The 19,404-nt window shown below is 41.1% G+C and overlaps 1 protein-coding gene across 1 annotated transcript in view; it reads left to right on the top strand.

Annotated features, from left to right (window-relative positions):
* LOC129869620 (phospholipid phosphatase-related protein type 1-like) overlaps nucleotides 1-19,404 on the top strand; it is a 117,734-nt gene that overhangs the window by 60,004 nt on the left and 38,326 nt on the right. The window contains exons 3-4 of the mRNA XM_055944194.1: nucleotides 5,029-5,205; nucleotides 6,320-6,451. Coding sequence (XP_055800169.1) covers nucleotides 5,029-5,205; nucleotides 6,320-6,451 — 309 coding nt within the window. The remainder of the gene's footprint in view (nucleotides 1-5,028; nucleotides 5,206-6,319; nucleotides 6,452-19,404) is intronic.

Genomic DNA, 19,404 nt, shown 5'->3' with positions numbered 1-19,404 from the left:
GAGAGTTTCAATAAGCATTTTTCTACGGCTGGCCATGCTTTCCACCTGGCTACCCCTACCCCGGACAACAGCACTGCCCTCCCCTCTGCTACTCGCCCAAGCCTTCCCCATTTCTCTTTCTCCCAAATACAGTCAGCTGATGTTCTTAATGAGCTGCAAAATCTGGACCCTTACAAATCAGCCGGGCTAGATAATCTGGACCCTTTCTTTCTAAAACTATCTGCTGAAATTGTTGCCACCCCTATTACTAGCCTCTTCAACCTCTCTTTCGTGTCGTCTGAGATCCCCAAAGATTGGAAAGCAGCTGCGGTTATCCCCCTCTTCAAAGGGGGGGACACCCTTGACCCTAACTGCTACAGACCTATATCTATCCTACCCTGCCTTTCTAAGGTCTTCGAAAGCCAAGTCAACAAACAGATTACCGACCATTTCGAATCACACCACACCTTCTCCGCTATGCAATCTGGTTTCAGAGCTGGTCATGGGTGCACCTCAGCCACGCTCAAGGTCATAAACGATATCGTAACCGCCATCGATAGGAAACAATACTGTGCAGCCGTATTCATTGACCTGGCCAAGGCTTTTGACTCTGTCAATCACCACATCCTCATTGGCAGACTCGACAGCCTTGGTTTCTCTAATGATTGCCTCGCCTGGTTCACCAACTACTTCTCTGATCGAGTTCAGTGTGTCAAATCGGAGGGTCTGTTGTCCGGGCCTCTGGCAGTCTCTATGGGGGTGCCACAGGGTTCAATTCTTGGACCGACTCTCTTCTCTGTTTACATCAATGATGTCGCTCTTGCTGCTGGTGATTCTCTGATCCACCTCTACGCAGACGACACTATTCTGTATACTTCTGGCCCTTCTCTTGACACTGTGTTAACAACCATCCAGGCGAGCTTCAATGCCATACAACTCTCCTTCCGTGGCCTCCAACTGCTCTTAAATACAAGTAAAACCAAATGCATGCTCTTCAACCGATCGCTGCCTGCTCCTGCCCGCCTGTCCAACATCACTACTTTGGACGGCTCTGACTTAGAATATGTGGACAACTACAAATACCTAGGTGTCTGGTTAGACTGTAAACTCTCCTTCCAGACCCACATCAAACATCTCCAATCCAAAGTCAAATCTAGAATTGGCTTCCTATTCCGCAACAAAGCATCCTTTACTCATGCTGCCAAACATACCCTTGTAAAACTGACCATCCTACCAATCCTCGACTTCGGTGATGTCATTTACAAAATAGCCTCCAAAACCCTACTCAATAAATTGGATGCAGTCTATCACAGTGCCATCCGTTTTGTCACCAAAGCCCCATATACTACCCACCACTGCGACCTGTACACTCTCGTTGGCTGGCCCTCGCTTCATACTCGTCGCCAAACCCACTGGTTCCAGGTCATCTACAAGACCCTGCTAGGTAAAGTCCCCCCTTATCTCAGCTCGCTGGTCACCATAGCAGCACCTACCTGTAGCACGCGCTCCAGCAGGTATATCTCTCTAGTCACCCCCAAAACCAATTCTTCCTTTGGACGCCTCTCCTTCCAGTTCTCTGCTGCCAATGACTGGAACGAACTACAAAAATCTCTGAAACTGGAAACACCTATCTCCCTCACTAGCTTTAAGCACCAGCTGTCAGAGCAGCTCATAGATTACTGCACCTGTACATAACCCATCTACAATTTAGCCCAAACAACTACCTCTTTACCTACTGTATTTATTTATTAATTTATTTTGCTCCTTTGCACCCCATTATTTCTGTCTCTACTTTGCACTTTCTTCCACTGCAAACCAACCATTCCAGTGTTTTTTAGTTTTTATTTTACTTGCTGTGTTGTACTCACTTCGCCTCCATGGCCTTTTTATATTTTTATTTATTTATACATATATTTGTTTGCCTTCACCTCCCTTATCTCACCTCACTTGCATATAGACTTATTTTTTTTTCATCTGTATTATTGACTATATGTTTGTTTTACTCCATGTGTAACTATGTGTTGTTGTATGTGTCGAACTGCTTTGCTTTATCTTGGCCAGGTCGCAATTGTAAATGAGAACGTGTTCTCAATTTGCCTACCTGGTTAAATAAAGGTTAAATAAATAAATAAAAAAATAAAAAATTTGAAAAACACTGACCAAATTTTACTCGAGCCGAATTGGTAGATTGCTGGTGCGCGTCTTTCAGCGTATCCGTGGCTTTGTTAGATGTGTCCTCTTCTACTCCCTTTTACGGTGTCAGGAACCCGGATGCCCTTTCAATAGTTATTTCTGCCCCTCACCCGGCAGTATCTAGGGTGTTTCCTCACCCACGTCTGTAATACTAGCCTTTTATTTAAAAAAAATTCCAAGGTATTGTAGGTGCTTAATACATTTGTGAAGCTACCTAATGATTCCGGTGATTGACGACACTAGAGTACAATAATTTACCAAGGGAGACTCTACGGAAGGTTGATGTGGATAACAGGAAGGTGTAAGATTCCACCCTCCCTCCTCAAATATCACTGTTCCCAGGTCAACCACGGTGGTTTTCCTATTTCCACCTAAATCGATCTCAGTTATCTGCCCGAATAGGACTCAAACCAACCTCCTTACTAAGTTTTGACGGTCAATACACATAAATTGTTCTCAAACAACTTCTTAATACTACTATTGTTCTCTAACCACCGTCATAATTTACAGGAAACTGTCATTTTCGTCTACCGACAATGTCTCATCCTTCACGGGTCGTTATTAATGGAAAACGCCTACGTTTTCCTCCTGGTATGACTTCCACGGGACTCGTTGAATAACGTAGACTTTCAATATGGACTTACTTCTCGACAACCGAACGTACTAGTATACAAATGTGGAAACATTGCCACATACCACACAATAAACAGGGTTTAACCATCCCTAGGACTAGGGGTTGAAGTCCACTAGGAGGGTTTAACTATCCCCTAGGACTAGGGGTTGAAGTCCACTAGGAGGGTTTAACTATCCCCTAGGACTAAGGGTTGAAGTCCGTTAGGAGGGTCGAGGGGAGTGGCCGACCCTACGACATTACTGCAACCCCTAGTCCTAGTGGACTTCAACCTCTAATCCTAGGGGATGGTTAATCCCTCGTAGTGGACTTCAACCCCTAGTCCTAGGGGATGGTTAAACCCTCCTAGTGGACTTCAACCCCTAGTCCTAGGGGATGATTAAACCCTCCTTGTGGACTTCAACCCCTAATCCTAGGGGATAGTTAAACCCTCCTAGTGGACTTCAACCCCTAGTCCTAGGGGATGGTTAAACCCTCCTAACGGACTTCAACCCCTAGTCCTAGTGGACTTCAACCCCTAGTCCTAGTGGACTTCAACCCCTAGTCCTAGTGGACTTCAACCCCTAGTCCTAGGGGATAGTTAAACCATCCTAGGGGACTTCAACCCCTAGTCCTAGGGGATAGTTAAACCCTCCTAGGCACGTAGTCCCTAGGAGTCTAACCTATATGCATAGTCTAAACTATATGGAGGCTTACCCTCTTGAGCAGGCCGTCCCGGGCAGTGCCCAGTCTAACCAATATTGAGGCTAAACCCCTAGGTCTATACCCAGTTGGCCTACTGAATACATCCAGGCTTTCTAGGTCTGTTTCCCATCATTTATATTCAGCCTATGACCCTCATCTCACCGCAAGATGTCAGAAAGAGTGGAAACGGGTGTAGAGGAACTCTCATACCTCGTTTTGTGTGCAGGTTCCTGTTCCACTGATTCCTACTCTCTGGTTTAACTGAATATCACGGTGAATCCTGCCGACAACACAACTTGTTAGGTTCTATGGTCTGGTACAATAATCCAGATGGACTCTGAGAAAACTTGAAGCTAGATTTATTCACCACAGTAGGTGTTGCAGTTGCCAAGACAACAATACAGTTGCCAAGACCCCCCCCCCCCCCCCCCCCCACACCCCCACCCCACTTTATTTTTCTAGGATGAACACCTCTTATACTGGGCAGATGGTGTTATCGTGTCCCAGCATGAGTCCAGAACCTTTATACTCCCCCACGTCTCTCACAGGTCCTCCTTTCAGTCAGGAGAGGCCTTGAGTTAGGGGACTAAACATTACTGCAGTCCACTACATAATTACTCTTCTCATACACAAGGAGAACACTATTTTCAATCTCCGAGAATATGTAAAAACAATCTATTCATGCGAAGAGGATATGATGATATAACGCAGTAAATATATAAAACTGTAATGTACAACCTAAACCACTAACTCAATAACACGTTTTTACTACTAATTAACTGATTATTACTACTAATAAGCAGATTATGCAATTATAAAATAACTCATTATGCAACTAAAACGTGCTCTAGTCATTAGTATTTAACAATGGCAATGATGGTGGTGATAATGATGATGAGAGTAATGATTATGAGATTGATGATGATGAGAGTAATTATGATGAAAACAATGATGATGGTTTGGATGATGAGGGTGATGATGATGGTGAGGGTGATGGTAATGATGGTGATGTGATGGTGTTAAGAATGATGTTGATGAGGATGGTGATAAGAATGATGTTGATGATTGTGATGGTGTTGATGAGAATGATTATGGTGATGGTGGTTATGATAATGGTGATGATAATGGTTTGTTATGGTGATGATGATTATGATAATGATTATGGCGATGATGATAATGGTGATTATGGTGATGGTGATGATGGTGCTTATGGCAATGGTGATGGTGATTATGATAATGGTGATGATGATAATGGTGATTATGGTGATGGTAATGGTGATGGTGGTAATGGTGATAATGGTGATGGTAATGACTAAACACAAACTGACAGTTTGTGTCAATGGGATATGTAATTCCTACTCCCCTGTTTTACAGAGGCTGGTAATTCAGTCATAGTGTTGTCTCTTATTGAGCTCTGTTTTTCAGATCTAGAGTAGCCGTCTGTTTTACAGAGGCAGGCTGTTCTGTTCATAGAGATGGATACAGTATTTTTTCATCTCTGTGGTTCTGTCTCACCATGTTCCGGTGTCTCCCTGTTCCAGATGTACATCACTAGCACCATAAAGACTAAGAGTAGCCGTCTGGCCAAACCAGTGCTGTGCCTGGGTACCCTGTGTACAGCCTTCCTCACCGGGCTCAACCGGGTCTCGGAGTACCGGAACCACTGTTCTGATGTCATCGCTGGGTTCGTCTTGGGCAGCTCTATCGCTCTCTTTCTGGTGAGGACTAATGTTTTTTTTTATCTCTTCCTGGTGAGAACGAATGTTTATTTATCTCTTCCTTGTTAGGACTAATGTTTATGGATCTCTTCCTGGTTAGGACTAATGTTTATTTATCTCTTCCTGGTGAGGACTAATGTTTCTTTATCTCTTCCTGGTGAGGACTGTTTATTTATCTCTTCCTTGTTAGGACTAATGTTTATTTATCTCTTCCTGGTGAGGACTAATGTTAATTTATCTCTTCCTGGTTAGGACTGATGTTTATTTATCTCTTCCTGGTTAGGACTAATGTTTAATAATCTCTTCCTGGTTAGGACTAATGTTTCTTTATCTCTTCCTGGTGAGGACTAATGTTTATTTATCTCTTCCTGGTTAGGACTAACATTTCTTTATCTCTTCCTGGTTAGGACTAATGTTTATTTATTTCTTCCTGGTGAGGACTAATGTTTATTTATCTCTTCCAGGTTAGGACGAATGTTTATTTATCTCTTCCTGGTTAGGACTAACATGTTTTTATCTCTTCCTGGTTAGGCCTAAAGTTTATTTACCAGACACTGGGAGACAAATTCACCTTTCGGCAGGACTATAACCTTAAACACAATGCCAAATATACACTGATTATACCTGACATTAGGAACCCCTTCCTAATATTGAGGAAGCTGCCATCAGAACAGCCTCAATTTGTCAGGGAATGGACTCTACATGGTGTCTAAAGCGTTCTACGAAGATGCTGGCCCATGTTGACTCCAATGCTTCCCACAGTTGTGTCAAGTTGGCTGGATGTCCTTTGGGTGGTGGACCATTCATGATACCCACAGAAAACTGTTGAGTTTGAAATTGCCAGCAGTGTTGCAGTTCTTGGCACACACAAACCGGTGCTCCTGGGACCCTTTTAACATACCCCGTTCAAAGTCACTTAAATCTTTTGTTTACCCTCTGAATGGCACACATACACAATCCATGTCTCAATTGTCTCAAGGCTTAAAATTCCTTATTTATCCTGTGTTCTCCCAATCCACTTAAGTGGATTTAGCAAGTGACATCAATCAGCCTATGTCATGGAAAGAGGAGGTGTTCTTAATGTTTTGTCCCCTCTGCGGTGTGTCTCCTTCAGGGTATCTGTGTGGTGAACAACTTTAAAGGAGCCCACTCGACTGCCACCAAGCAGAAGACTGAAGATTACCGTGGTCTCCCTTTAATGGCCTTCCCCCGCGTCCAGAGCCCCCTGGAGACACTCAGCGCACAGGTATCCACTTAACACTACTGTTCAATATTACTGCACAACACTGCTGTTCAATATTACTGCACAACACTGCTGTTCAATATTACTGCACAACACTGCTGTTCAATATTACTGCACAGGTATCCACTTAACACTACTGTTCAATATTACTGCACAGGTAAACACTTAACACTACTGTTCAATATTACTGCACAGGTAAACACTTAACACTGCTGTTCAATATTACTGCACAGGTAAACACTTAACACTACTGTTCAATATTACTGCACAGGTATCCACTTAACACTGCTGTTCAATATTACTGCACAACACTGCTGTTCAATATTACTGCACAACACTGCTGTTCAATATTACTGCACAGGTAAACACTTAACACTACTGTTCAATATTACTGCACAGGTAAACACTTAACACTGCTGTTCAATATTACTGCACAGGTAAACACTTAACACTACTGTTCAATATTACTGCACAGGTATCCACTTAACACTACTGTTCAATATTACTGCACAGGTAAACACTTAACACTGCTGTTCAATATTACTGCACAGGTATCCACTTAACACTACTGTTCAATAATACTGCACTTAACACTGCTGTTCAATAATACTGCACAGGTATCCACTTAACACTACTGTTCAATATTACTGCACAGGTAAACACTTAACACTGCTGTTCAATATTACTGCACAGGTAAACACTTAACACTACTGTTCAATATTACTGCACAGGTAAACACTTAACACTGCTGTTCAATAATACTGCACTTAACACTGCTGTTCAATATTACTGTACAGGTATCCACTTAACACTACTGTTCAATATTACTGCACAGGTAAACACTTAACACTGCTGTTCAATATTACTGCACAGGTAAACACTTAACACTGCTGTTCAATAATACTGCACTTAACACTGCTGTTCAATATTACTGTACAGGTATCCACTTAACACTGCTGTTCAATATTACTGCACAGGTAAACACTTAACACTGCTGTTCAATATTACTGCACAGGTAAACACTTAACACTGCTGTTCAATATTACTGCACAGGTAAACACTTAACACTGCTGTTCAATATTACTGCACAGGTAAACACTTAACACTGCTGTTCAATATTACTGCACAGGTAAACACTTAACACTGCTGTTCAATAATACTGCACAGGTATCCACTTAACACTGCTGTTCAATAATACTGCACAGGTAAACCCACTTAACACTACTGTTCAATACTACTGCACAGGTAAACTTAACACTACTGTTCAATATGACTGCACAGGTATCCACTTAATACTACTGTTCAAACTCAGTAATGTAATCTGATTACATTCAGATACTTTTAGATTACTTTCCCCTTAAGAGGCATTAGAAGAAGACAAACATGTATGTTACCAATTGAACGACATCTATTGCAGGATAAATCAATGTTAAAGGTTAAATAGCTGGATGTAAAATGTTACTTTATGGGTTGGTTATCTAGACTTCTAACCCATGTCTTTCTATTACATATAATAAAATGATTAAATTATATCTTTACATTAATATGTATAATTTATAAGTCCAAAAATAGATGTAAGGCACAAATAACAAAATGAGAGAGCAGCAGTGTGATTTACATCAATGCTCTATGTAGATATCAATAATAAGTGATATCCGTATCACCGTAGACTACACCACTGATGTCGTCCTTAACTCCGAGCGTTTATTCAAGTTGGATAATCTTTGGATGCCGACAGCAGTCACGCCAATGGAAGAGAGAACTTGGACTGTAGCCTACAAAAATACTATTTAGGTTCTTTTCCCACGATCCATCAAACACATTTGGTGTGTCATCATTTGGTGTGTTATCATAGTGGACTCTGATTGGTGGTCATCATTTGGTGTGTTATCATAGTGGACTCTGATTGGTGGTCATCATTTGGTGTGTCATCAGAGTGGACTCTGATTGGTGGTCATCATTTGGTGTGTCATCATAGTGGACTCTGATTGGTGGTCATCATTTGGTGTGTCATCATAGTGTTCTCTGACTTGTGGTCAGACTCGCTCAGGTGGAACAAACTTTTTTCAAAGGTATCGGTAATCTGATTACAAAATTGTTTCTGGTAACGTAACAGATTACAGTTACCGTTTTCTTGTAATCCCTTACATGTAACGGATTATATGTAATCGTTACTCCTCAACCCTGACCATACTATACCGGACCATACTATACCGGACTATACTATACCGGACTACACTATACTGGACTATACTGGACTGTACTGTACTGGACTATACTGGACCATACTATACTGGACTATACTATACTGGACTGTACTGGACCATACTGGACTATATCGGACCATACTATACTGGACTATACTATACCGGACTACACTATACTGGACTATACTGGACTGTACTGGACTATATCGGACCATACTATACTGGACCATACTATACCGGAATATACTATACCGGACTACACTATACTGGACTATACTGGACCATACTGGACTATATCGGACCATACTATACTGGACTATGCTGGACTATAATGGGCTATACTGGACTATAATGGACCATACTACACTGGGCCATACTATACTATGCTATACCGGAACATACTATACGGTATTATACTGGGCTATGCTGGACCATACTATACTGGGCCATACTATATTGGACCATACTATACTGGACTATACTATACTGGACCATACTATACTGGACTATACTATACTGGACTATACTATACTGGACTATACTATACTGGACTATACTATACTGGACTATACTATACTGGACTATACTATACTGCACTATACTATACTGGACCATACTATACTGGACTATACCGGGCCATACTATACTGGACTATACTATACTGGACCATACTATACTGGACCATACTATACTGGACTGTACTATACTGGACCATACTATACTGGACTATACTGGACCATACTATACTGGACCATACTATACTGGACTATACTGGACCATACTATACTGGACTATACTATACTGGACCATACTATACTGAACTATACTGGACCATACTATACTGGACCATACTATACTGGACTATACTATACTGGACCATACTATACTGGACTATACTGGACCATACTATACTGGACCATACTATACTGGACTATACTGGGCCATACTATACTGGACCATACTATACTGGACTATACTGGACCATACTATACTGGACCATACTATACTGGACTATACTGGGCCATACTATACTGGACTATACTATACTGGACCATACTATACTGGACTATACTGGACCATACTATACTGGACTATACTGGACCATACTATACTGGACCATACTATACTGGACTATACTGGGCCATACTATACTGGACTATACTATACTGGGCAATACTATACTGGACCATACTATACTGGGATATACTAGAAAACACCATACTGGGCTATACTATACTGGACTATACCGAACCATACCGGACTATACTATACTGAACTATACTATACCGGAACATACTATACCGGGCTATACCGGACTATACTATACCGGACTATACTATACCGGGCTATACTGGACCATACTATACTGGACCATACTATACTGGACTATACTATACCGGAATATACTATACTGGGCCATACTATACTGGACCATACTGGACCATACTATACTGGACTATACTATACTGGGATATACTGGAAAACACCATACTGGGCTATACTATACTGGACTATACTGGACCATACCATACTATACTGGACTATACTGGACCATACCATACTATACTGGACTATACTGGACCATACCATACTATACTGGACTATACTATACTGGACTATACTATACTATACTGGACTATACTGGACCATACCATACTATACTGGACCATACTATACTGGACTATACTGGACCATACCATACTATACTGGACTATACTATACTGGACTATACTATACTGGGATATACTGGACCATACCATACTATACTGGACTATACTATACTGGACCATACTATACTATACTGGACCATACTATACTGGACCATACTATACTGGACCATACTATACCGGACTATACTATACCGGAACATACTATACCGGGCTATACTGGACCATACCATACTATACCGGACTATACTTTACCGGAACATACTATACCGGGCTATACTGGACCATACCATACTATACCGGACTATACTATACCGGAACATACTATACCGGGCTATACTGGGCCATACTATATTGGACCATGCTATACTGGACCATACTATACTGGACTATACTGGACCATACTACACTGGACTATACTGGACCATACTATACTGAACTATACTGAACCATACTATACTGGACTATACTGGACTATACTATACTGAACCATACTATACTGGACTATACTGAACCACACTATACTGGACTATACTGGACCATACTATACCGGACCATACTATACTGGACTATACTATACTGGGCCATACTATACTGGACTATACTGGACCATACTATACTGAACTATACTGGACCATACTATACTGGGATATACTAGAAAACACCATACTGGGCTATACTATACTGGACTATACTGGACCATGCTACACCGGACTATACTGGACCATACTATACTGGGATATACTAGAAAACACCATACTGGGCTATACTATACTGGACTATAATATACTGGGATATACTGGACTACACCATACTGGACTATACTATACCGGAACATACTATACCGGGCTATACCGGACTATAATATACTGGATTATACTATACCGGATCATACTATACTGGACCATACCATACTACACTGGACAAAACTATACTGGACTATACTATACCGGAATATACTATACTGGGCCATACTATACCGGACTATACTGGACCATACTATACTGGACTATACTGGACCATACTATACTGGACTATACTATACTGGACTATACTGGACCATACTATACTGGACTATATTGGACTATACTGGACCATACTATACCGGACCATACTATACTGGACTATACTGGACAATACTATACTGGACTATTCTGGACCATACTATACTGGACTATACTGGACCATACTATACTGGACTATACTGGACCATACTATACTGGACTATACTGGACCATACTATACTGGACTATAATGGACCATACTATACTGGACCATACTATACTGGACTATACTATACTGGACTATACTGGACCATACTATACTGGACTATACTGGACCATACTATACTGGACCATACTATACTGGACTATACTGGACTATACTGGACCATACTATACTGGACCATACTATACTGGACTATACTGGACCATACTATACTGGACCATACTATACTGGACCATACTATACTGGACTATACTGGACCATACTATACTGGACTATACTGGACCATACTATACTGGACTATACTGGACCATACTATACTGGACTATACTGGACTATACTGGACCATACTATACTGGACTATACTGGACCATACTATACTGGACTATACTATACTGGACTATACTGGACCATACTATACTGGACTATACTGGACCATACTATACTGGACCATACTATACTGGACTATACTGGACCATACTATACTGGACTATACTATACTGGACTATACTGGACCATACTATACTGGACCATACTATACTGGACTATACTGGACCATACTATACTGGACTATACTGGACCATACTATACTGGACTATACTATACTGGACTATACTATACTGGACCATACTATACCGGACTATACTGGACCATACTATACTGGACTATACTGGACCATACTATACTGGACTATACTGGACCATACTATACTGGACAATACTATACTGGACTATACTATACTGGACCATACTATACCGGACTATACTGGACCATACTATACTGGACTATACTATACTGGACCATACTATACCGGACTATACTGGACCATACTATACTGGACTATACTGTACTATACTATACTGGACTATACTATACTGGGCTATACTGGACCATACTATATTGGACTATACTATACTGGACTATACTATACCGGACTATACTATACTGGACCATACTATACTGGACTATACTATACTGGACCATACTATACTGGACTATACTATACTGGACTATACTATACTTGACTATACTATACCGGACTATACTATACTGGACCATACTATCCCGGACTATACTATACTGGACTATACTATGCCAACCTATACTGGACTATACTATACTGGACCATACTATACTGGACTATACTATACTGGACTATACTATACCGGACTATACTATACTGGACCATACTATACTGGACCATACTATACCGGACTTTACTATACTGGACTATACTATACTGGACTATACTATACTGCACTATATTATACTGGACCATACTATACTGGACCATACTATACTGGACTATTCTGGACCATACTATACTGGACTATTCTGGACCATACTATACTGGACTATACTGGACTATACTATACTGGACTATACTGGACCATACTATACTGGACTATACTATACTGGACTATACTGGACTATACTGGACCATACTGGGCCATACTATACTGGACCATACTGGACTATACTATACTGGACCATACTATACTGGACCATACTGGACTATACTATACTGGACTATACTGGGCCATACTGGGCCATACTATACTGGACCATACTGGACCATACTATACTGGACTATACTATACTGGACTATACTGGACCATACTATACTGGACTATACTGGACCATACTATACTGGACTATACTGGACTATACTGGACTATACTATACTGGACCATACTATACTATACTATACTGGACTATACTGGACCATACTATACTGGACCATACTATACCGGACCATACTATACTGGACCATACTATACTGGACCATACTATACTGGACCATACTATACTGGACTATACCGGACTATACTATACTGGACTATGCTGGACCATACTATACAGGACTTTACCGGACTATACTATACTGGACTATGCTGGACCATACTCTACAGGATTATACCGGACTATACTATACTGGACTATACTGGACTATACTATACCGGACTATACTATACTGGACTATGCTGGACCATACTATACAGGACTATACCGGACTATACCCTACTGGATTATGCTGGACCATACTATACAGGACTATACCGGACTATACTATACTGGACTATACTGGACTATACTATACCGGACTAAACTATACTGGACTATGCTGGACCATACTATACAGGACTATACCGGACTATACTATACCGGACTATACTATAGTGGGCTATGCTGGACCATACTATACAGGATTATACTGGACTATAATATACTGGACCATACTATACCGGACTATACTATACTGGACTATACTGGACCATACTATACCGGGCTGTTCTGGACTATACTATACTGGGCTATACTATTCTGTACTATACCTGCCTATACTGGACCATACTATACAGAACTATGCTGGACTATACCAGACTATACTATACTGGACTATACTATACCGGAATATGCCGAACTATACTGGACTATACTATGCGTGACTATACTATACTGGACCATACTATACTGGATTATCCTATACTGGACTATACTATACTGGATTATCCTATACTGGACTATACTATACTGGACTATCCTATACTGGACTAAACTATACGTCTATAAGTTTATGCTAGGTAATTCCCTGCCTTATCTCAGCTTACTGGTCACCATAGTAACACCCACCCATAGCACGCGCTCCAGCAGGTGTATCTCACTGGTCACCCCCAAAGCCAACACTTCCTTTTGCCGCCTTTCCTTCCAGTTCTCTGTTGCCGATGACTGGAACAAATTGCAAAAAACACTGAAGCTGGAGTCTTATATCTCCCTCACTAACTTTAAGCAGCAGCTGTCAGAGCAGTTTACCGATTACTGTACCTGTACATAGTCCATCTGTAAATAGCCCACCCGATGACCTCATCCCCATATTGTTACTTACCCTCTTGCTCTTTTGCACCCCAGTATCACTACTTGCACATCATTATCTGCACGTCCATCATTCCAGTGTTAATGCTAAATTGTAATTATTTCACCTCTATGGCCTATTTATTGCCTTACCTCCCTAATCTTCTACATTTGCACACACTGTACATAGATTTTTTCTAATGTGTTATTGACTGTACGTTTGTTCATGTGTAACTCTGTGTTGTTTGATTTTGTTGCACTGCTTTGCTTAATCTTGTCCAGGTCGCAGTTGTAAATGAGAACTTGTTCTCAACTGGACTAACTGGTTAAATAAAAGTGAAATAAAAAAAATAAACAAAAAAAATACGGTACTGGACCATACTGGACTATACTGTACCATACTATACTGGACTATACTGGACCATACTGGACTATACTGTACCATACTATACTGGACTATACCGGACTATACTGTACAATACTATACCGGACTATACTGTACCATATTATACTGGACTATACCGGACTATACCGGACTATACTGTACAATACTATACCGGACTATACTGTACAATACTATACCGGACTATACTGTACCATATTATACTGGACTATACTGGACTATACCGGACTATACTGTACAATACTATACCGGACTATACTGTACAATACTATACCGGGCTATACTGTACCATATTATACTGGACTATACTGGACTATACCGGACTATACTGTACAATACTATACCGGGCTATACTGTACAATACTATACCGGGCTATACTGTACAATACTATACCGGACTATACTGTAGAATACTATACCGGACTATACTGTACAATACTATACCGGGCTATACTGTACAATACTATACCGGACTATACTGTACAATACTATACCGGACTATACTGTACAATACTATACTGGACTATACTGTACAATACTATACTGGACTATACTGTACAATACTATACTGGACTACTACCACTAGTTCACTACCACTATTGTGTGTGTGTGTGTGTGTGTGTGTGTGTGTGTGTGTGTGTGTGTGTGAGTCTGTGTGTGTGTGTGTGAGTCTGTGTGTGTGTGTGAGTCTGTTTGTGTTGTGTGTGTGTGAGTCTGTTTGTGTTGTGTGTGTGTGAGTCTCTGTGTTGTGTGTGCGTTGTGTGAGTCTGTGTGTTGTGTGTGCGTTGTGTGAGTCTGTCTGTGTTGTGTGAGTCTGTTTGTGTTGTGTGTGTGTGTGTGTGTGTGTGTGTGTGTGTGTGTGTGTGTGTGTGTGTGTGTGTGTGTGTGTGTGTGTGTGTGTGTGTGTGTGTGTGTGTGTGTGTGTGAGTCTGTTTGTTGTGTAATAATTGTATCCCTGTCTTCTGCTGGTCATTCTACGTCTTGTCCTACACCAGTTGGTGGCGCTCTTTTTCACCTACATACAGTCCTATGGGTTCTGGTCTAAAGTAGTGCACTATATAGGGAATAGGGTTCTATAGGGCTCTGGTCTAAAGTAGTGCACTATATAGGGAATAGGGTTCTATAGGGCTCTGGTCTAAAGTAGTGCACTATATAGGGAATAGGGTTCCATAGGGCTCTGGTCTAAAGTAGTGCACTATATAGGGAATAGGGTTCCATAGGGCTCTGGTCTAAAGTAGTGCACTATATAGGGAATAGGGTTCCATTTGGAACACACTTTATTAACTTCTGCCTCTCACTGATCCTTCCACAGCGCTAGCTGAAATTAAACAGTAAGCCATTCGTGTCCAAATGTCTAATGTCCTTTAGTACATCTGTTCTTACTGAAGGACAAATCTGAAACACGTTTTAAATTGGCCAAAGCGTTTCTCTTCAATTTGAGTTTTGATATTTTACTATATTTAGTCTTTGGACACAATTGTTTACACATGAATCAGGTCCTGTGAATACATGTTTTAATAATTAATATACATTTTTGGTATATAGATTGTTCAGACCAATATATACTGAACAAAAATATAAACACAACATGCAACAATTTAAAATATCGGTCAATTGAAATAAATGCAATACGACTATTATAGGACCACAGATCCACCACTATACTACACAGATCCACCACTATACTACACAGATCCACCACTATACTACACAGATCCACCACTATACTACACAGATCCACCACTATACTACACAGATCCACCATTATACTACACAGATCCACCACTATACTACACAGATCCACCATTATACTACACAGATCCACCACTATACTACACAGATCCACCACTATACTACACAGATCCACCATTATACTACACAGATCCACCACTATACTACACAGATCCACCACTATACTACACAGATCCACCACTATACTACACAGATCCACCACTATACTACACAGATCCACCACTATACTACACAGATCCACCATTATACTACACAGATCCACCACTATACTACACAGATCCACCACTATACTACACAGATCCACCATTATACTACACAGATCCACCACTATACTACACAGATCCACCACTATACTACACAGATCCACCATTATACTACACAGATCCACCACTATACTACACAGATCCACCACTATACTACACAGATCCACCATTATACTACACAGATCCACCACTATACTACACAGATCCACCACTATACTACACAGATCCACCACTATACTACACAGATCCACCATTATACTACACAGATCCACCACTATACTACACAGATCCACCACTATACTACACAGATCCACCATTATACTACACAGATCCACCACTATACTACACAGATCCACCACTATACTACACAGATCCACCACTATACTACACAGATCCACCACTATACTACACAGATCCACCACTACACTACACAGATCCACCACTATACTACACAGATCCACCACTATACTACACAGATCCACCACTATACTACACAGATCCACCACTATACTACACAGATCCACCACTATACTACACAGATCCACCACTATACTACACAGACCCACCACTATACTACACAGATCCACCACTATACTACACAGATCCACCACTATACTACACGGATCCACCACTATACTACACAGATCCACCACTATACTACACAGACCCACCACTATACTACACAGATCCACCACTATACTACACAGACCCACCACTATACTACACAGATCCACCACTATACTACACAGACCCACCACTATACTACACAGATCCACCACTATACTACACAGATCCACCATTATACTACATAGATCCACCACTATACTACACAGATCCACCACTATACTACACAGATCCACCACTATACTACACAGATCCACCACTATACTACACAGACCCACCACTATACTACACAGATCCACCACTATACTACACAGATCCACCACTATACTACACAGATCCACCACTATACTACACAGATCCACCACTATACTACACAGATCCACCACTATACTACACAGATCCACCACTATACTACACAGATCCACCACTATACTACACAGATCCACCACTATACTACACAGATCCACCACTATACTACACAGATCCACCACTATACTACACAGATCCACCACTATACTACACAGATCCACCACTATACTACACAGATCCACCACTATACTACACAGATCCACCACTATACTACACAGATCCACCACTATACTACACAGATCCACCACTATACTACACAGATCCACCACTATACTACACAGATCCACCACTATACTACACAGATCCACCACTATACTACACAGATCCACCACTATACTACACAGATCCACCACTATACTACACAGATCCACCACTATACTACACAGATCCACTACTATACTACACAGATCCACCACTATACTACACAGATCCACCACTATACCACACAGATCCACCACTATACTACACAGATCCACCACTATACTACACAGATCCACCACTATACTACACAGATCCACCACTATACTACACAGATCCACTATACTACACAGATCCACCACTATACTACACAGATCCACCACTATACTACACAGATCCACTATACTACACAGATCCACCACTATACTACACAGATCCACCACTATACTACACAGATCCACTATACTACACGGATCCACCACAGATCCACCACTATACTACACAGATCCACCACTATACTACACAGATCCACTATACTACACGGATCCACCACTATACTACACAGATCCACCACTATACTACACAGATCCACCACTATACTACACAGATCCACTATACTACACAGATCCACCACTATACTACACAGATCCACCACTATACTACACAGATCCACCACTATACTACACAGATCCACCACTATACTACACAGATCCACCACTATACTACACAGATCCACCACTATACTACATAGATCCACCACTATACTACACAGATCCACCACTATACTACACAGATCCACCACTATACTACACAGATCCACCACTATACTACACAGATCCACCACTATACTACACAGATCCACCACTATACTACATAGATCCACCACTATACTACACAGATCCACCACTATACTACACAGATCCACCACTATACTACACAGATCCACCACTATACTACACAGATCCACCACTATACTACACAGATCCACCACTATACTACACAGATCCACCACTATACTACACAGATCCACCACTATACTACACAGATCCACCACTATACTACACAGATCCACCACTATACTACACAGATCCACCACTATACTACATAGATCCACCACTATACTACACAGATCCACCGCTACACCACACAGACCAACCACTATACTACACAGATCCACCACTATACTACACAGATCCACCACTATACTACACAGATCCGCCACTATACTACATGGATCCACCACTATACTACACAGATCCACCACTATACTACACAGATCCACCACTATACTACACAGATCCACCACTATACTACACAGATCCACCACTATACTACACAGATCCACCACTATACTACACAGGTCCACCACTATACTACACAGATCCACCACTATACT

This window comes from Salvelinus fontinalis, chromosome 2 (genome assembly GCF_029448725.1).
Source record: "Salvelinus fontinalis isolate EN_2023a chromosome 2, ASM2944872v1, whole genome shotgun sequence".
Classification (NCBI taxonomy): Eukaryota; Metazoa; Chordata; class Actinopteri; order Salmoniformes; family Salmonidae; genus Salvelinus; species Salvelinus fontinalis.
This window is presented reverse-complemented; position numbering and strand designations above follow the sequence as displayed.